The following is a 21978-nucleotide window of genomic DNA, read 5'->3' on the forward strand; positions in this document are numbered from 1 at the left end:
TAAGCCCAAGACCTAGGCCAACATGGATAAACTACGCAAATGCACTTTAACTAGTTTCTGCACCTGCTCACAGATTTGGATTAAAATTTTCTATTGTTTTTGGTCTATAAAACTTTTCCTTCTTTCCTGCCAACTCAGCCATGCATTCAAAGGAATTGTTTTTTTCCCCCTTCCTTCCTCTCTCTCGCTCATATTTTCTTTTCAATATTCAGTCTACCATTTTTAGGGGTGCTCTACCTGGAGGAATTTCCCTGAATATTTAATCCATCTTAATATCAGGAATAAAATCTATAATAATATCATAGTCAGCAGAAACACACAAACAGGTTATGGAAAAAGGTAAGTTTAATCTCTGTTTTTCAGATTATAAAACAGCTTAGGGAGGTGAAGTCACCAGTTCAAGAGTTCACAGTTAGTGATAAGACCAACACCAAAATCCAGGTTTCCTCACCTCCTGCCTGGGTCTTGCCCACTGTAAAATAATGTTTTTTTGGCAAAGAATCTGCATCAAGGGTAATACTTTTCATATAGATGTGAAAAGTGAATGTGAATAAGCATGGCCTTAATCATATACATACTGTAACAGGGTGGTCCCTAGGAAAAAGGGAAGTTCCAGGTCCCCTGCTCTACCCAGAAGGATGGTGGAGCTAAGCAGAGAAAAAGGAGAGAAGAGAATGAAGCAGGATGGAGAAGGAGACCTAAGGAAGCCACATGGAACAGCAAGCATGTGATGAAGAAACCGGGCTTGTTTCCTGACCCTGGACTGGTTAAGGCAGATGTGGGTGAGATACCTGTAGGGAGGTGACTATGGCAGTGTTTATATTGATTTTGATTTTGCTCTTTTCCTCCCAGATTTGTCTAGTCATTTCTGACCCTTTTCCATTGGTCCCGGCCAGAAGGTGCTTTAGTCTAGTGGCAGGCTTTCAGGCCTTGCTTTGGGCCAATCCCTTTTGGGTTGGGTAACTTCAGGTGTTTGATTTAGAAGTTATATCCTTTGTGTTCCGTATTGTATATTCACTGTACTAAAGTCACTTTTCATTAAAGTTTTATATGTTTTGTCTTATTGCGGCGGATGGCAGAACCCACTTAGAACAGGCAGGTTTTTGGGGCTTCAGGGGTGTCCCTCTCCCCCTGTCCTCTAACAGAGTTGGGGTGCCCTGTAACAATACTACATGTGATTCCAAACTCAGTAGCTTGGCTGATTCTAAGAAATGTGGCAGTCTTAATGATAATACAGATTCAGACAAAGTAATCTCACAATATTTCTTCAGAGCACTGTGTTTTAGACCCTTCTCCTATACCTGGAAAGACCTGGACAATCTTCTGAATTTATAAAATAAACCTGCAATCTTAAGACTTGGAAAAAAAAAATCTCTTAACACTTCTGCCAGAGAGAGATTACATTCTGCCTTGACTGATATTTTCACAAGGCAACTTACACTAAGTATGTGACCTATTTGTGACATTTTAGAATGCTACAGTTTTAAATTATGAGTTCTTTTTCTGTGAAAAAGTGAGTTTTATAACACAGGCTCTATTCATGGAACAAATTAAGAGGCTGGCTACATAAACTTTCACCACATGTTCTCTTCAAATAAAAATGAATTCAGTTTCCAAGGGAAGATAGTCTTTGCTTATTTAGAAAGAACATGGTTATGAGCATGAATATTTACCAGTTGCAGATAAACTAAAGGCAGTAAAAAATAACTGTAAAGAGAAGAGGAAAAGCAACAAAACTTCACTTAAAAAATTCTTAAAACAGAAGTACATTATGGCAAAGGTTTTAACAGATTTAAGTTGAATGATTTCACCAAACTGAGTATATACTATACATTTACACAAGTAAAGAAAAAAAATATATAAATTTTCCACATATGGCAGAGGCAAAAGAAAACAGGGTCACTACTTCTAGACCTTTTAGTCTATGGCTGATATTTTCCTTCATCTTTTACTGTAAATAATATCTATAATGCCACATGTATAACACATTTTTAAAATCCAATAAAATAGCTGATTTTCCTATTTTACTTATTTGAACACACTTTTAAGTAAACATTATTTTGTTTATAAAAAAGTAAAAAGGAAACTATATTGTATCGTGAATATTATTCACTGTACTCTAACTGCAGGCAGATGTTTCTCAGGAGTTATGCTTCTCTGGAAGCATGTTAAATGATGCAAAGTTCTCAGGCTGCCAGTGGTAACATAACCCTCCTCAGAGATCTGGCAAGAAAGCATGGTGATAGATCTCTTCACTAGGAGGGTGAAAGAGGCTGTGACTACTGCTATAGTGTGATGTGACTATAGAGAACACAATTTGACATCATTTCCAGTAAACATTTAGTTTCGTATGACCTCTATACTAAACAATCTGATCAATATATGTGTATGCATTTTTTTCTTTTTTGAATGTGTATAGATGATTTTTTTCTCTAATTCTATAGCGGCTATTTTGAAGGTCTTGATAAATATTACCCAATATTCATAGCATAGTACTCCTCTTAAAGCGCCCACCACCATCACCATTTATTTATCAAGAATACCCATCTCAAGTTATTGTTTTAATCATTTTATTTTATAGGCTAATTGCCATTTACTTATCAGTGAGGTGGTCATACTTATTATTATACATAGTGGAACAGTTTATCTCCTGTTCTCCAATTCCTTTCATTTCATATTCCTCAAATCATTGGAATCTGATATTTACTCTGTGTATCCAGAGTAAATACGCAGTGCTTTCTTTAGTGCTCATTCTTAGAATTTTAGTTTATTCTTCCATTGTTACAGCTGTGCTTTTCAGTTTATCTCCACCCCTTACTTGCTACTTGGACTGATCTAATTATGTCGTTAACCAACAAAACAGCTAAATATGCAAAAATTTGAAAAGCTGAACAGGTTTCACCACACAGATTCAAAGTGTGAATAGCCTGGACCTGCGAGGGGGGCCAGCTGGTGTTTCTACCCACCAGCACCCCTGCAACCCCAGCTAGACCTGCCATCTCACCTCTTACCAGGACCCACACCAAGGGAGCCTGTAGTAGTCTAGCCATTCATAAGCCCTGCCGCCATGCCACATATCATAATCTGTGGGGGGGGGGAGAGGCTCCAGCTACTATACTCACAACATGGATAGTAGGGGAGGAAGACCCACTCCCAAAGAACCCCCAGCAATTGCTGAGAAAACCTGAAAACACACAATGGGGAGAAAGACAACTACAATGGTCAAACAGGCCATCAGGGGAACAATACATCACAGGGAGAAAATCAATCTTCAGAAGCCAACAACACAGACATGGAAAAGCTTTTCTTCCTATCAGGTAAAAAATTAAAAAATACAAAAATTAAGAAAATCAAAGAATGAGAATGATGCAAAGAAAAGTCAGAATACAGATCAGGGCTACAGGAGAAAACACAAGAAAGAAAACTATAAGAAACAATCAACTATCAGAAGATTGAGAATGAAACTTTCAATAAGAAATTGACTAAACTTCAGGATGTAAAAAAGCAGTAAGAGTAAGTAAAAATTCTAGAGAAGCCATGGAAACAAAATACACCTGCCTGATTGCTTACTTTTCTATTTATCTCTCCTTTAAGACACAGCCAGTAGAGAGCAGAGCAGCTTGGGTTGGGGGGTGCAAGCTTTTCAGTCTTCCAACTGGTCAAGACTCCTGGGAGATGATGGAGCCTGGAGCTCAAATTTTGTCTCTTTTTTTCTTTGTTTTTTATGTATGGCTCACCTGCTCTATTTCTACTCATATCTTGTTTTCTTTCTTGCTTTGTTGATGTTTTTATTTTCCTTGAATTACATTTCAAAGGAGAAACATATACTGAGAAGAGTAAATCACGCATCCTTACAGCACTCCACAGTGGACCAGACTATAACAGCAGCGTAGCTTCTGGGGAACCAACAGCTTTAATTGCATTTCTCCATATAACCCCCTCCCTTTTTTATTTTTATTTTTTAACTTGGTCAAGTTTATTTAGTTAGTTGAATAATATAATAGTTTATTTTTACATCATTTTGTGCATTTTTTCCATCTCAGTTGTAATCCCCTTGGGCTTCCCATCACCATATCACCCATGTGCCATCACCATAGTCCAGTGCATTTCCCTCCCCCCACTGTTTTTGATCCCATTCTCCACTCCACCCCCATAAAGTGTCTCTGGGTATACCCCCTTTTTATGTTTATTTCTCCCCCATCTCTTTTTTTCACTTTCATCTGTTTTTGTTTTTTCTATCTTATGAATTCTCTTTCTCTCCCTGCTGTCATCATTATTACTTTGTTTCTTTTCCTTTCCTTTCTTTTTCCTCTCCTCCCTCTTTTCTCTGTTGCATGTTTCTTTTCTTCTTTCACTTATTATTCTCTTTTTTTAGTCACCTCATTCTTCTTTTTAACTTACACCTTCTTTTGCTCTCTATTTTACTTCTTTCGCTCTGCTCTCCCCTACTCACAGCTCAAAGGGAACTAGTAGTTCATGCCGAAGTCCATCCCACTTGGCATGCAGGCACCTCCCACTGGATCGTTGGACTGGTGTTGCACCTGGTGGTGTAGCACTTCACACAAGACTCTTGAATACCCCAAGCTGAGATCTTGGATCTATTATATACAGTGGAGGCTGGGGAGGCAGGGACTCCTGGGGCAAATTATAACTCACAATGTTTTCTACAGTAGAAATATACCCAAGGGGAAGCAATGAGAAGGCAGAACACCAAACTACCACAATGAAAGAAAAACTACAGCAAGACACAATAGTAAAGGTTCCAAAAGTCCAAGATGAGGAAAAAATAATGAAGCTACTAAGAGGAAAGAAATAGATAACCTACAGAGGAAAACAAATTAGGCTCACAACAGACTTCTCTGAAGAAACACTATGGGCAAGAAGAGAATAGAGTGGCATATTCAACAAACTCCAAGACAAACATTTCCAGCCATGAATGCTCTACCCTGCAAAGCTCTCCTGCTGTGAGGGAAAAATAATAACCTCAAACAAAATCTTCAGAAACTCACTACCATGAAACCCCGACTCCAAAAAATATTATAAGAAACTTTAATGTCTAAACCAACAGAGGAATACACAGGAAAAACTGAATAAGGTAAGGAAAAGAACCACAAAAACAATGAAGAAAATGGCAACTGCAGACTCCCATATATCAGTATTAACCTAAGGTAAATGGATTAAACTCACTGATGAAAAAACACACAGTAGCAGGCTGGATTAGAAAATAGAATCTGGTCCTCCCTCATGGCACAGTGGGGTAAAGCACAGCACTGTGAAGCTGGCTGCGGCTGCTTCTGTGCAAGTTCGGTCCATGCCCCAGAGGTGATCCACATGAAGTGGCAGACCTTTCCTGACCCACCTGCTGCTCCCCTCAGCAGTGTACTTCATCAGTTGTCCTATTCTGCTCTCCACTTTGGCTATACGAATCCTCTTACCGCCCCTGCACCACTGGCTGTACTCCAGTTCTGTATGCATAAATAATTAAATCTTTAAAACCAGAATCCAACTTTCTGCTATCTTCAGAAAACACATCTAATTGCAAAATATAAACACAAATTGAAAGTAAAGGGTTGGAAAGCAATTCTACAAGCAAATGGCACCTAAAGGAAGTGACAGTCATATTTATATCAGAAGATATAAAAAGGTAAAAAGAGACATGGGTGGTTAGTATATAATGATCAAGAGGACAATACACCCAAGACATAACACTCATCAATATACAATCACCAAAGGGGCACCAAAATATATTAGACAATTACTGTTGATTCTGAAAACACTGGAGAAAGTAAATATGTGGAGGGTGATTTCAACACCCCGCTCTCTCCAATGTACAGGTCAGTAAGACAGAAAATAAACAAGGAAACAGAAAATAAACACAATTGCCTGAAACAAAGGTCTAAATCACGTAGGTTAAACATACATTTCTAGGGCAGTGCACCAAAAAAACCAAATATACATTTTTCTCAAGAGTACACAGATCCTTCTCCAGGTCCTTTTGTGACCACATACTGGGTCACAAAATAATTGTACAAGTGCATGAAATCTGCCATTCACAGAAACATGGATGGAGCTGGGAGGACTGTGCTCAGTAAAATAGCCAGAAGGGAAAAAAAAAACAAAACTGGATGGTTTCACTTACCAGAGGAATATATGGGAAGCAAATAAGTGATAATAACTTAAGAAACAAAAGTAATAGGCTACTATAAATCAGAGACATTCTGGAAGTACAGTTATCATTATTTGTAGATGATACAATATATTAATACAATAGAGAACCCTAACAAAAATCCATGGAAAAACTAATTGAAACAACCAGCCAGTTCTGTGAAGTAGCAGTATATAAAATCAATACACATAAATTAGTTGCCTTCTTTCTTTCATGCAAATATTCAGCTTGGCGAGGAAAAAATTAAGAAAACCACCCCCATTTATAATCATACCACAAAAAATTGCCAAAAAAATAAATGTAACAGAAGGGGTAAAGGACTTATACAAGGAAAGTTCTAAAACACTGTTAAAAGAAATAGACATAGGGCCCTTCTGGTGGTGCAATGGATAAAAGCACATCACTAAGAAACTATCACAGCCACTGCAGCCCAAGTTCGATCCCCTGGCTAGAGGGGTGACTCACATGGCGTGGCAGGTCTCTCCTGACCTGCCCACTGCTTCCCTCAGCAGTGTATTTCAGTACATCTGCCTGTCCTGCTCTCCAGTCTGTCTCTGGTGAATCTTCTCACCCCCCCATACCTCTGGCCTGTACCCCAGTTCTGTATGTATAAATAAATAAGTCTTTAAAAAAATTAAAAAAAAAAAACAGACTTAAAGGAATGGAAAGATATTCCCTACTCATGGTCAGAAAATGAACATTAACAATATGGCCATCCTACCCAAAGCAATTTACATATATAATGCAACTCCAATAAAACTCTTAAAGCCAAGCTCTTCTGATCTAAAAAGGGGGAAAGGTATTACACTTCCAGATTTCAAACTATACTACCAAGTCATAATTTAAACAGCATAGTACTAGAACAAACACACACACACAGTTCAGCAGAAATAACTGAAAGCCCAGAAATAAAACCACACATATGGTCAACTAAATCTATGACTAAGGGTCAAAGAATATGGGCTGGAATGAGGAAAGTCTTTTCAATAAATGATGCTGGGAAAAATTGGACTGCCATATGCAAATGAATGGAACTAGGCTACTATCTCACAGCATGCACAAAAGTTAACTCAAAATGGATAAAAGACTTAGATAATAAGACCCAAAATGGAAGAAAATATAATCAAAATACTTCATGACAGAAATCTCAGAAACATTTTTGAAGACTCATCTCTTGAAGCAGGGAAAACAAAGGAGAATATAAAAAACTGGGAACTACATCAAAGTAAAAAGTTTCTGTACAGCAAATGAGACAACAACCAAAATAAAGAGACATCCTACTGAATGGGAAAAAATATATACAACTGATAAGGGGGCTGATATCAATGACCTCCACAATGCAACAAAATAAAACAACCCAGTCAAAAAATGGTCTGGAGAGATAAAAAGGTACCTTTCCAAAGATGAAATGTAAATGGCCAACAGGTATATGAAACAATGATCAACAGTACTTATTATCAAGGAAATGCAAATAAAAACAATAATAAGATGCTACTTCACACCTGTGAAAATGGCCCCTATCAAAAAAGCTAGAAATGTAATATTGGAGAGGATGTGGTGAAAAGGAATCTTCTTATACTGCTGGTGGGAATGTGAACTGGTCTAGCTGCTATGGAAAGCTGGTAAAGTTTCCTCAAAACAAAAATATTCTAGTCCTAGAAATCTACCCAAAGAACACACACACACAACTGATTCAAAAGGGAACCTGTACTCCCATGTTTACTGCAGCAATATTTGCAATAGTTAAGATGTGGAAACATCTGATATGCCCCAAAGAGAAGAGCGGATCAAGAAGATGTGGCCCACATATGAAATACTACCCAGTGATTAAAAGAGTTGTAAACTCAGTCACATGCAGCAACATGGAAAGAGTTGGAAGGGATTATGTTAAGCAAAATAAGTCAGAAGGAAAAGATAAATGTTGGCTGGTTTCACTTACATGTGAAATCCAGAGGAACCAAACAAAAGACCAAAAAAAAAAAAAAGGCAAAACACTTGAAAATGGACCATCTGTAACAGGGATCTATTAACAGGCAACAGTTGAAGAGGGAGTTTGAACGAATCAGTGAAGATATAAGCAAATTAGATAATTGATTATTTTTCTAATTATATTTTACATCCTTAATGTTAGCTCAAGTAATTGGCATATAAAAAGGATATGGAGGAAGGGGAAATTGGAAGGGACTTGGTATGTATTGAACACTATTATAGTCAAGAATTGGATAAATGCTTATTTTTTATAGAAAGGAAGGAGAAATGGTGAACAGAAGTACTACAGAATATGCATTTTGTGCACACATGTATATATTACATAAACATTTTTCACAAATATACTTAATATATATATCAGATTTAAATACATATATTACATATACTTATATAATTTTTAGGCTGGATTTCCTGGGACTTTTATAATTTGCCACTGGTGGAAATTTCAAAAGAGGAGTTTCCTGAGTATCTTGATTAATAGCAGCATTACTGGAATAAACTGGTAACTTTAAAAACCAATGTTCATTAGTATGTATAATTTTTGGTATTTTTGTTTATAAAAATCTCTTTAAAAGCTCTATAGTAAAGCAACAGTACATTATTGACATTTATCTGCATATATAAACATAACCCTGTAGTGGTAGGAAAACATTGAGAATCACAAACTCAGAGCCAGTATGTCATGGACACTACACAGATGAGGATTCCAGAACTTCATGAACTGTTAAATTCTCCTTTGTCAAATAGAAATCACCCTTACTACAGGCTTACCTATGTCAGACACTGAAGTGCTTTCCATGGATTAGCTCAATAACCCCCTTTTCACTCACACTTTACTGATAAGAAAACAGTGACAAGAGGTTAAGTAAACTGTCCAAGGTCATGCAGAATATGATGCTGAATGAATAGGACAACTGAGGAACTAAATTCAATGGCCTTAAACAAGCTAAGGGTCAGAGGAAAGTCATATGCTCAGCTAAGGACACAGAATATGTTATTATGTGTGATAAACAGCTGAGAGTTTTTAGGAGGAAAAGTTTAACAATTATAAATCTTACTGTACAAGCTGTGTACTAGGGTTTGACAGCTGTAGCCAGTCCTTTGATTAAAAGGATAAGCACTTTCTGTCATTACCAAGAATGTTCATGAGAGTTTTGCTTAAAGAAGGAATTAACAACAGCCTGTGAGCAAAATTTAGTACAAATATGTTTTTGTACATATAGCAAGCTAAGAATAGTTTGTGTATTTTTAAATGGTGGGGGAAAAGGCACAAGAAGAATATTTTCTGACACACGAAATTTATGACAGTTAAATTTCAGTGTCCAAAGATGAAGTTTTAGAGAACCAGCCACACCCATTTGTTTACATATTACCTACGGCTGCCTTTGCCACACAGTAGTCTCAGCTATATACTACATGATCCTTTGCAGGAAAAGTTTGCCAAACCTAGAATTAGAGAATCACTGTTCTAGAAAATAAGTAACCTAATAGGAGAACAGACTAGCGTGGCAGGCTAACAGATAAATTTTTTCATTTGTGAGACAGAATAGTTTGGTGCAGCCATGAGCGCTATTAGCTACCTCCTAGTATTTCTTTACTATAGCATGAACTCCTTTTATGGTATACACTCAGCTTCAAAATGCGTAGTGTTTTGGTAGTGTAAGCAAGCTTTCCTTGGGACTGAAGCTAACAGGAAAGATATTGCTAAGAAATAAGAGCCTGCAAGTCCTCTGGGCTGAAGTTTTTTTCTCTTTACATTTTGCTGATTTGATTCTTTTGTATTCATATGTGCTTTTTGATCTCAAATCTTTAGAATAATCCTTTGTCTCTTCATATGTGGTAGACACCAAGCATGAACTGCTTGCTAAATCTGTGTCAAACTAAGTCCCAGCACAATTGTGGGAAAGGAGTTCTAGTTAAAGAACTTGCTCTTCCTTGGACTATAATTGTAAAATAAAATTTTCATTTTTAAAAACTAAAGAAAAATAAAGAAGTTGCAATGTACTTTATCAAAGACATGTTTATGAAAGATTGACCTTAAAGTGAATTTCTGTTCACTGAGTCATATATCCTACTAAATTTATTTTCAGAGTAAAATTAATAAATGCATTTTCATAAGAAAAGTTCACACCCAAGACATAATAAACATTGAAATAAAAAATGCAGTAAGTCATTAAATGACATAGACAAAAACAATCTTAAAATGAAACCTCTGTAACAAAAAAGTTGCTGTCATCTAAAAGTGTAGATGCCATACATGAAGGCATTCTTGTGTTGTGAAGACAGAGACACACGAGAAGCAGATGTTCTATGGATGTATTGCCCTAGATACACAAATGCACTGGACAGGAATACTACTCTTTTGCTCTAATTTATGTGTGAAGACTACACATATGCTGATTATCAAGACTGGTAACTCTAGACTACAGCTCCAAATGTGGAAGTTGACTTTCAATATGACTTGATGTTTTTCTGAATTTGTAAGAGGAAGGATGTCCTGAATGAACTCTACAGATTGTGCGGGCTTGCCCTCATCCCAAACACAGGAACTACAAATCCCAGCAACATCAAAAGGAAGCAGGATGGAGAGCCAGGAGACCTGAGGGAGGCACGTGGAGCGATAGACATGTGAAGAAGAGGCTCTTGTTTCTTGGCCCTGGACTGGTTGAAAGAGATGTGGGTGACAGACCCGTGGGAGGGTTGACTATGGCAGCGTTCATCTTGATTTTGATTTTGCTCCTTTCCTCCCAGACTTGTCTGGCCAATTTTGACCCTTTTCAATGGATCCCCTCCTGAAGGTGCTTTAGACTTGTGGTGGATTTTCAAGCCTTGCTTTGGGCCAATAACTTTTGGGTGGACTTTTACCCATGAAGGGATAGGTAACTTTGAGTGTTTGACTTAGAAACGATATTCTTTGCTTTTTCGTATTGCACACTAATAACTGTATTAAAGTTCCTTTCCACTTAAGGTCTTATATGTTTTGTCTTGATGCAGTGGATGGCAGACCCTATTTAGAGCAGTTTAGGGGTTCAGGAGTGCCCTTCTCACTGCCCTGTAACAAAATGACTGACGCTTTGGCACCTATGTGCTAACTCTTAACCTAAAATTTTGCACTTAAAAGGGTAATGCATTTTTATTTCAGGTAGTTAAAACAAGTATATTTTGTTTTATGTTGATTCTGTGAAAACAAAGTACTTAAAAAATGTTAGAATGGATATTCAAAATGCTAAATCAAGCACCATAACTTTTCAAAGCATTTTGTATCAAATAGTAATAATAGCAGCTCCCACTTACTCAGCATTGGGGTGTGTGCCCATGTCCTCACCCATTCCCACTGGCTGTGTATGTAGCACTGACACCTCTATGGTAATGAATGCAAGAGCCAGGGCATGAGGCCAGAGGCTGGATGACATGACCATCAAACACTAAGCCTCTAAATTTGGTGGTAAGGCCCTTCCAGGTTGGGACACAGCACTGCAAGCTGGCGACAGCCACTTCAATGCTAGTTCCACTCCTAACCCTGGAGGTGACCACATGGCATGGCAGACCTCTCCTGACCCACCTGCTGCTCGCCTCAGCAGTGTATCTCATCAATCTGCCTGTTCTGCTCCCCACTCTGTCTCCGGTGAAGTCTCTCACCACCCCTGCACCTCTGGCCAGTTCTGTATGAATAAATAAATCTTTAAAAATAAATAAATAAATATATTTGGTGGTAAAAGTAGCAGCGAACTTTTTATATACAATTTATCAGTGTTAATTCTATTAATCTCATTTAAGATACAGCAGTGGTTTTCATGGTGTGGTTCCAGTACCAGCATTATCAGAATCAGCAGGGACTTTGGCAGAAATGCAAATTCCTAGGTCCATCTTGGACTTATTGAAATGGAAATGCTGGAGTTGGAGTTCAGCAGTCTTTTTTTTTTTCTTTTTTTTTTTAAGATTTATTTATCTATGCTTACAGAACTGGGATTAGGCAAGAGAGGTGGTAGGTGAGAGGATTCACCAGAGACAGAGTGGGAAGAACAGGCAGATAGATGAAAGACACTGCTGAGGGGAGCAGCGGGCAGGTCAGTAAAGGTCTGCCATGCCATGTGGGTCACCTCCCTGGCCAGGGATTGAACTCATGCTGCAGTAGCTTTGAAGATCTTCATAATGCGGTTGGCACCACTAGGGAGAGCCCTCAGCAGTCTTTTTTGACAAGTCTTCCAGGTGACTGTCATACCTGCTAAAATTTGAGAAACAATGAACAGGAAGGGAGCTGCAGCAAAATAATGCCGCAATGACACAAGTTTGATCTGCAAAAATTCAACAATTTTCAAGGCCCTCAAGCATTTCAGAAATTGCAATTTCATATAAACTAATAATACTGATATAAATATTCCCTGTGTCCTCTCTTAAGCAATATTTAAAAAAACTTAGAGATAGTGCACTTAACTTATTTTCATGTTATGCAGAAATGAGCTTCAAGCTGACCTCATTTATAAAAAACTGTTCCTTATCCCTACCTGAACTATGAATCTAATCCAGAAAGCAGGGCCAAACATTTCCATGTAAAGAATAAATGTGCATCTCTAAGTTTTATAAGCTAGACATGGAAGATGGATGAGACAGAGCTACCTTGAATATGTAAGCTTGTGCTAGGAGCTCCTAACTGGGGTATGATGAGTAGGGAAGGAAGCACTCTGACGGAGTGAGTGGCGCTGGTGTGTGTGGGAGGGAGAATGCTGGTAAGGATGGGGGTGGATCCACAGGATGCCACCAGCTGCATCGGGGGAGAGTCCCACAAAGGCAACAGGAATTAAAAATTGAGTGAAGCTTTCACACCTCAGACTTGATTCAGACTTCAAAAGTCAGGAACAGTCTCGCAGTGTGGCCTGTGCTGAGAAGTAGGTAAAGGACAGGGAAAACATGATTCTTGGATAAGTGTCAGGGCGGAAACAGCAAGGTCACCAAAAGTGGCATTCAAACTTGGGTTTAAACGATGAAGTGAAGAAGTCTAGGATGGTATGTAACTCAAGGTGTCAAGAAATAAAGAACAACAAAGCAAATGGTAGGGGAAAATAAGAAAGCAAGCAAATACCCTGGGAGGGAACTGTTTAGTGCTTTAAACTTGTGCCAAGAGAACCAAGCAACATGAAACCCATCTTGTAAAAACACCTCACCATTGGAGGTTATACTCTAAAATTCCCTCGTGTGAGAAGAAAGCTTATTTATGTACTGTAATGAACTATTTGTGTTGGACTGAAATGGACTGGATGAGAGAAAGGAAAATTTATTTAAAAAGAAAAAAGCATGGGGGAAGGCAAGGACCAGAAGGTGAATTTTAACAGAAAGGCCTCTCATTCCCTAGACACAGGTCTGAGATTCCCTTCCCTGTCCTTCCAGTCTGTTCTTCACTAACCTAACCCCAAGTATGGGGGAGTCCCAGGTTCAGTGAAGCACAGCCATTTTGTTCTGAGGCATAGCACAATTTCAGGAGAATCAGGGAAAGGTTTCCTCGGGAAGGTGAGCATTTCATGTCAGAGGCTTTGGTCTGTTTGTAGTTCTGAGGCATTTGTTGATCCTGATGGTATTTCTGAGAAGCAGACACTGGGGTTTGCTTAGGGTGAGACTCTGGACACTATCCTCTGGGCTCTAGTTCAGTACCAACCTATTTATAATAGTCCTTGGGGCATGTCCTAATATCTCCTGAGGAAGCCATGATGTTTCAGAAACATATTTTCAAAGTGAAGACATGCAGGTAACTTAAGACTCAGATTTATGGGTGAACGTGAAACAATTCATAAGTTTAGGAATTTCTGAGAAGGCTCTGAGAACTTAACATAAGTTTGTTGATGTACTGGCTACTCTGACCTTAAGATTTTTAAATGGAAGTATAGTATCCTTAGAAGAAGTTAAATCTTTCCTAAAATTTTAATAAATGATTAATAATTTCTTAGGGATTACTCAAAACAATTACTTCTTAAAGTCACATAACTTCAAAATGTTGTCTGCTTCCTAAGAGTAAATTAGCTTAGTGAAACTTCTAGTTTGTTTTTTTTTTAAAGAATTTTTTAAATTTATATATACAGAATGGGGTACAGACCAGAGGTGCAGGAGTGGTGAGAGGATTCACCAGAGACAGAGTGGGGAGCAGAACAGGCAGAGCAACAAAGCACACCACTAAGGGGAGCAGCAGGCAATACAGGAGAGGTCTGCTGCGCCATGTGGATCTCCTCCTGGGCTGGGGGTCGAACTTGCACTGAAGTGGCCACGGCTTGGCTTAGCTTTGCAGTGCGGTGCTAACCCACTGCGCCACCAGTGAGGGCCCCAGAGTTTCTTTTAACTGATGCACAATGCCATGCCTGCCAACTTCTTGAGCATCAGGAACATTTTTGAAATGTTCATTTTCCATCATCTGCAATTTCAAATTCCAAATATCTCTGAAAACCAAGTTTTCAGGTGGCATAAAATTTAACTTCTTGGGCATAAAAATTTCAATTTATTCATCCTCAGTGTAAGTATGCATGTTTCACTGAATAATACTATGTTTGACTATAAGGTGCTCCCCATGAGTACTACATTATACATGAGTAATGCAACATAATCATAAATAAAAAAATGCTATATTTCACAACATTCTTGGACCCAGAGAGTTTGAAAAGGGGTTGTGTGTCTGTATAGCTGCCTCTGGTTTGTGGAAAACTGTTGGAACAGATCTCTCAGACTCAGCACTCAGGTAAATCCAAGGCTAGATAGCTAATGAATATATTAAAACAAGTCTTCAGAGGAGGGGAGTGGCAGAAGTGAGATGTGTGAGGGTTGGGGAGACACCAGAGTCCTCCAGTCTACAGAAGGCTGAGATATGAAACAAACACTTGAAGTGGTAGTCTGTCCTTGACACAACTGAGACTCAGATTCAGTGTGGCTCCTACTAGTTTCTCAAGCTTTGGATAATGGCCCCTTATGGCCAAAGGGCTAAAAGACCAGGATCATGAGGCTCAGCTGGAGAAATTCAATGGTCCTTAGAGAATCAAGCTGTCTCACTAGAACTATTCACAGATGCCACCAAAGACTGTAATCACCTAAACATACTTGGCAAAGCAAGCTCTGAATTCAAGAAAGAACCTGTTCCAGATGAGGTTTCTATCACAAGGAAAGTTAGAAAACACATGTACATTTCCTATCATAGTAGCATTCTCAGCAGCATTAGACCATGTGTCTTTCCAACTAGAGTCTCATTTCCTTGAGCACAGGGACCATGTCTTACCCATTCCAAAGTCCTTGGCACTTTGTCCAGTATTTGGCAACTAGTAAACATCCAATAAACATGAATGGATACAAGGAAGGTCTACCTACATTTAGGGTTAGGTTTTTCTTTGCTCTCTTAGGTACCAAACAGGTATGACAGAATGAAGTTGAGTAGTTGTTTGGGCTTGGGTCATATCTGCAAATAGTGCTAAGAAATGACATGGAGAACATAAGTATATTTTTTAGATCCTGATTTGGCATTTATTTTTCCAATTAGTTTCTTAAAACCATCAAATTTTCACTAAGATTAACTTGTACTCCTTGTACTATCCTGAAGTAGACAAAGAAGGTAGAATCTGTGAATGGGGAAAAAGGAAAGGAAAACTTAAAAATCTTACTGAAAAATGTCACAAGCTGTCTCAGAGTCAAGAAATTTATTAGAGATGCAAAGAACTTCAGAAATCTACTAAAGCCACATTGTATGGAGTATGTGTGTGTTAGGTCCAGAGACATATGGTTGTCATGATCAAAACTGGAACTAGAATCATATGTCCTAATTCACAGGTTGGCATTATTTTTACATTAAATCTAAGACTGAAGATTCAGGACTATCAACATTCGATAAAACAATCTAACTTCTCATGGTACTTCCTTAAAATGTAAATCTTAAAACTAACATTTGACATCAATGACAATATATCCAAACTGAATTGAACTAGCTATTAATTAGCAGACACAGTATTGTTATTTAAGAACTAAATCCACTAACATAAACACTCCGTTTACATATCAGACTAACCACTTACAAAACAATTAGAAAAAATGAGGCTACTGTGTATAAAACAGACAACAGACATTTTTGTAATATTTTAAGATGTTTCTAGAAATGTCAAATCCAGGATTTCCAGTTAACAGGCAACACTTACCACTGCCAGCACTCCCCTCTCTCCTGCTGCGGGAGCCCCCACTGCCATCTCTGCCAGATTTTATACGCTAGGGCAAGAAGAACATTTATTTAAAAGATTACGTGATATTCCTTCAAAGTTGAATGTAATTAAACATTTAACTTTTAAATTAACATTACAGTGTAATGCTGAAGAATTACTATTTCTGCTTTACTAAAAGCTACTAGGTTCAAATTAAACTGGTTTGTAAGGAAGGAGTTCAAAATTTGCCCTCTAACAAGCTGGGTAATTAGTTCTTAATACCTGAACAGCAATTACTCTTAAAAGTGCAGGGTAATCCTTGCTTATATAGATAACTCAAAAAAACCAAACGTTTTCTTGAAGTGCTCAGGTCTTAAAACTTATGGTTGAAGTGTGAAACTATTTCTTAAGGGTGTGTGTGTAGGGGTGGGGAATAGAAGGCACTCTACAAGAGGGCTATTTCCTGCATTCGTCTTACTCTACAGTGGTTAGATCAGAACATTATCAGGAAATAATGTAAATTAATTGGTTTTTGAAATTTACAATAAAGACTGTTAAAAAAAATTACAACATGCCTAACATCTGTTTAACATTCTTAGACAAAAATACAGGAAAAAGCTCCAAGATGTGACAGTGTCACTTTTTACATTTGGTAATTAAGTTTTACAATTTTTGCATTATTATTTAATCACCTGAAGTCATACTACCAGATTCTCATATGTATAGGGGTTTGTTTAGGGATAGTGGGTAATTAGTGAACAGAAACAGACAGCTTTTGTTAAATATTTACAACTGAATTAAAGTAGATATTTGATAATATAAAATCATTTCATATTTAATTCAAGTGTCAAATTACTTGTATACTCAACCCTGACAGCCCTTTAAATATAAGTTTTCAGATTGTGGATAAGGTGGTGGTGGTATGTTGGGAAGAAAAAATATTTCCTTCTAATAGTTCGATTCACTTCTGTAAAACGAAATGTTTTCCTAAAACTTAGAACTTTCAAATATATGTAAACATGCTCAAATATTTTCTATTAGAAAGGAAAAAAGAAAAACACCTTTCTTGAAACCTTTCCCCTCAAAACCAAAAGAAAATCTAAAAATATGTAACAAAAGTTACACATCCATAATTAGAATTAATAAAAAATTAGTTTTCATCTACCCATTAATAATTTCCAGCATAGTTTCAAGACATCTATATACAATGCTGAATAATTAAACTCATAAAGACAAATCCCATATAACTTGAAATTTTCTAAGATCAAATGTGAGAAATGACAATGCATACTACTTAAGTAACTAAAAACTTAGGACAATGTAGGAAAGGGAGCATTCTTTATGATCCCTGTATTCTTATCCTCTTTATTCCTGAATTAAATCCTGGGTTAAATTCCTTTAATTTAATCCTTTGACTGTCATCCATCTTTTCCTAAAGTTCCTTTTAAATCCTTACTTTTTTGCCTAACCTAGAAATCATCCCACCACTTTAAGTATATTCACATCAGGACTTCCAGGACTTCCCTTGTTTGACCTGTCTTTTTGCTTTACCCACCACGAGAAAACTAACACCTGCCTTCGCTCAATCACTCCTCTTCTCCTATTTCCGGGACACTGTGTTCTGCTAGGGACAAATCACAGAAATATGTGAGAAGTGTCAGTGTCTGGGAATCTCTCCATATTGCCTCAGTGTCTTCACCATGCCCATGTGAGTACATTTCTAATACACCACATGCTGTCCTCTTCACTTTTGGAAACTGACTGAGTCCTTTGTAAAAGGCAGCCTGCTTTTCTTGGATGTGCCATGGAACTCCCTTGATGGAACTTCTCTTATCTGCCATGCCCACTCTCATTTTCTTCCAAGTTTCCACGTCTCCTTGATGCTCTGCTCTACCCTTGTTTCCTCTGGGAGGCCTGTGCATCCCCAGGAGGTGCTTATTTAGTGCACCCGTAAATTTCAAGTTAGTGTTAGTAAGCACTAAAAAAACACTGGTCACACCCTACTTGATTACCTTTTTCATTACTCTCCTGTGGGAGAATGTGGCTTTATTAATCCTCTTCCCACTGAAAGAATACCTGTCTACCACTAAAAATCAATGTATTCCACCATAATGAATCTTTCAAAGCAACTACTACATACATAGTAGAAATTATTGTTTGGATGTTACGGAAGTGGCATTTTCAAAAGGAAAACCAAAATGTTTTTCAAGAGTCTGATAAGGTTATATAAGTTCAAAAAAATATGAACTATCAAGACTGTTACCTTTTCATAGTTTTTTTTTTTTTTAATATTATGTGTACAGAACTGGGGTACAAGACAGAGGTGCAGGGGCAGTGAGAGGATTCACCAGAGACACAGTGGGTAGTAGAACAGGCTGATTGAGGAGTACACTGCTGAGGGGAGCAGGGGGTGGGTCAGGAGAGGTCTGCCACAACATCACAACATGTGGTCACCTCCAGAACTTGGATCAAATTCACACTGAAGCAGCTGCTGCTAGCTTGCAGCTGTGCTTTAACCTGTTGCACCACCAGGGAGTGTCCTCATCTTTCATACATTTTATAACTACGGTGGTTTCATTGTTTTCAATCATGACCTGATTCTACCATAGCAGATGCAAAGTAAAGCCCTCAAAGGACAGAGTCATTACAAATAGCAATCCCTCAGGTAATGAGGTGCCAGGTACAAGGCACAGAGACCAGTGCATTTCAACTTGGCTTGGTAATTGGGCTTTGTCCTCTATGTGGTAAGATGGCCTCGGTGGGGCCCTGAGGAACAACAGGTACCCAGGAGAAGGGCTGTGTCACACAGGCCAAAACACAGTTGCTACTGAGTCAGGCAAGGTAAAAATTCTTAAATGTCTATTATATTTATTAACAGAAATATATTCTTAGTGAGGGTAATTTCTGCTGCATGAATGGAAAGAGTCAAGGTAAGACTAACGGGTGCTCAACTGTAGATGACTTATTGTAGATTTTCAACTGGGATGAAAGAATAACAGTGGGGCAGATCCAGACTTTTGGGGCCTGAACCTTGTACGTTTTGAGGGAACCTGCTGTAGACAGAGAATATAAAAACAATGAAAGTAAAATAGGTACACCAATAAAATTTTATTTTAAAAAGGTCAATACTATTTATAGGATCTGAAGCTGAAGTTTCACCCTAGACAGTAAAAGCCTTCAGCTAGGCAGTTCTGATGTCCTCAGGATTAGCAGGGCAAAGACTGCTGTCTGTGGCCATCTGCATTAGACCACGTTCTCCTATTTTATATGCACATATCTGAACATACCACATGTAAGACCTAGCACAGTTTAAAAGACAATAAATGTTTGCTAAACATGGTAAACTGATGTTCTCAAATGGACACGTGGTCATTCAATAGGGAAAATACTGACTGCAGCTAGACAGAGTTTTAACATTCAATTATGCTCAAAGGCATTCACAATCACTTTGGAATGGTGTGAGACAGGGTCTGATGGTAGACATGAGAGGAAGCATTGTAACAATGATTGACCAAAAATGGTTCTCAAAGGAAACAGCCATATAACACAATTAGAACAACAAAAAAACCAAAACCAAACAAAAAATTAAAAAAAAGATTTGTACTGCCATGGTAAATTATCTATTATTATTTTGCTAAAAATCTCATTTTTGGGCCCTCCCTGGTGGCGCAGCAGGTTAAAGCGCTGCACTAAGAAGCTAAGGCCACTTCAGCATGAGTTCGATGCCCATCTGCCCCGGAGGTGACCACATGGCGCGGCAGACCCCCCCTGGCCCGCCCGCTGCTCCCCTCAGCAGTGTACTTCGTCGATCTGCCTGTTCTGCTCCCTGCTCTGTCTCTGGTGAATCCTATCACCCTCCTCATCTCTGGCCTGTACCCCAGTTCTGTATGAATAAATAAATCTTTAAAAAAAAATCTCATTTTTGTAAAAAAAAAAGTAGTCCCATTTAAAGACTAAATGTATTGTTATATGCTTGTTTATATTTGTAAAAAGTATCTAGAAAGGTATATAACAAAATACTAGTAAGTGGCCCCCAAATGACAGATTTTTCATTATATATTTTGATTTGAATTCAACTATTTATAAGTCATCTGCTTGAATTTTTAAAGGAATATTTATATTTTAAAATATGAAAAAAAATATGGCATTCCCATTCTGAAAAAGACTTGCTACCAATCTCATTTGAAAAAACAATGAAAGGTAGTACAGAGGAGCAAAGTAGATATAGATAAAATGGAACAAGCTAAATAAATATTGGGAGAAATATTTTCCCCTTTAAATCTACTCTTTAAAATGAATACATGATCATAAATGCCATACACCACTCTTCTGGAACTGGAATAAGATCATAGACTTAAAATGCTGCTGTATCCTTACAGATCATGTACCTAGTGCTAATCACAGTGTAGTCTGAAAGCACTGCCAGCCTACAACGCGTCACCTGGCCTTGAAGAGGTAATATGGAACTCGAGGGGGAGGGGTCACAAACTTTAACATTGATTTGACATTTTTGACATTTAAGTGCAGGGCTATTTTTCCAGTAATGTCAGTGTGGGACAAAAGTAACTTCACAATTTAATAATGATCTAAAACATCTTCATTTTACAGTTCATGAGAAAGCAGAAATGTTCAGTCTGGGTCTCAGAGTTGACTAGTGGTCAAGTCAGGAGAAAAGTCCAGGGTACGACCACCATGCACCAAGCTTCCTTTTCATAAGAATAAGGTTTCTGTCCAGTAGGACAAGGAACAGTGTTACCTACTTAAGAGTTTGGAAGATAGGCTCTGACTTCTAATTCAAGGGAAAACATTTTAGAGAGAATTTTAAATATTTCTTAGTGTTTTCAACTCCAAGCAACCCACGAACACAACAGCAATTTTCTGGCCCTGAAAACTCTAATTATATATTTTTCCCTCCATACCAAACTATTCACATTTCCTCCAAACTTCATTCTGAACTTCTGCCTCCCTTATTTTCAGTTGAACCTTCCACCTCTCAATTCTGGAGCTCTTGATGTCTCCTTACATGTCACAAGTCTCCAAAAGCACCTCAGCACTGAGGGTGGCCCTGACACGTCACCATACCTTCAACAATGGAATGTCACAATAAATACCTTACTAACAGAAGGCAATCAATGCCTGAAAACACTAAAATTAAGTCTTTAATAAAAATGATTTAGTCAAGTTACCCTGGAAAATATAGTCAGTGCCCAAATCTAAACTATAAATTTGTTATCACAGATGTACTTTTCTGAACTTTATAAATATAATAATGTGTGTGTGCAAAATATTCTTTCATTACATATATAAACTTTACAAACTGCATTTTTCCTTCAATTTTAAAACCATGCTGTTTCAAGATCTTAAAATTGACTCTTTTAAAAAATACAATCAAAAAGGTTTCTACTCAATGTCTTTTCATTATTTTTTGGTATTAACTGGACATCTGGAAATAACTACCAACTACATTTTGTATCATTTTTTACTGTCACATGATATTTTGTCAATTTAGCATTTATTTGAATATTTTAAAAAATAAGAAATTTGATTTTTAAAATGGAATAAATTATGAATACACTTCCTTTTTGTATTAGCAATTAAAGCTTTCTGCATTTTGTAAGTTATTTTTTCATCCTTTCCCCTTCTCTCTCTTTTTTTTAAGATTTATTT

The 21978-nt window shown here is 37.7% G+C and overlaps 1 protein-coding gene across 1 annotated transcript in view; it reads right to left on the reverse strand.

The window, feature by feature from the left end:
* The window catches only part of IFT88 (intraflagellar transport 88), a 140995-nt gene that overhangs the window by 12578 nt on the left and 106439 nt on the right, over nt 1-21978 (reverse strand). The window contains exon 23 of the mRNA XM_004680357.2: nt 16312-16378. Coding sequence (XP_004680414.1) covers nt 16312-16378 — 67 coding nt within the window. The remainder of the gene's footprint in view (nt 1-16311; nt 16379-21978) is intronic.

This window comes from Condylura cristata, unplaced genomic scaffold (genome assembly GCF_000260355.1).
Source record: "Condylura cristata isolate star-nosed mole 26May11 unplaced genomic scaffold, ConCri1.0 scaffold00010, whole genome shotgun sequence".
Taxonomy (NCBI): Eukaryota; Metazoa; Chordata; class Mammalia; order Eulipotyphla; family Talpidae; genus Condylura; species Condylura cristata.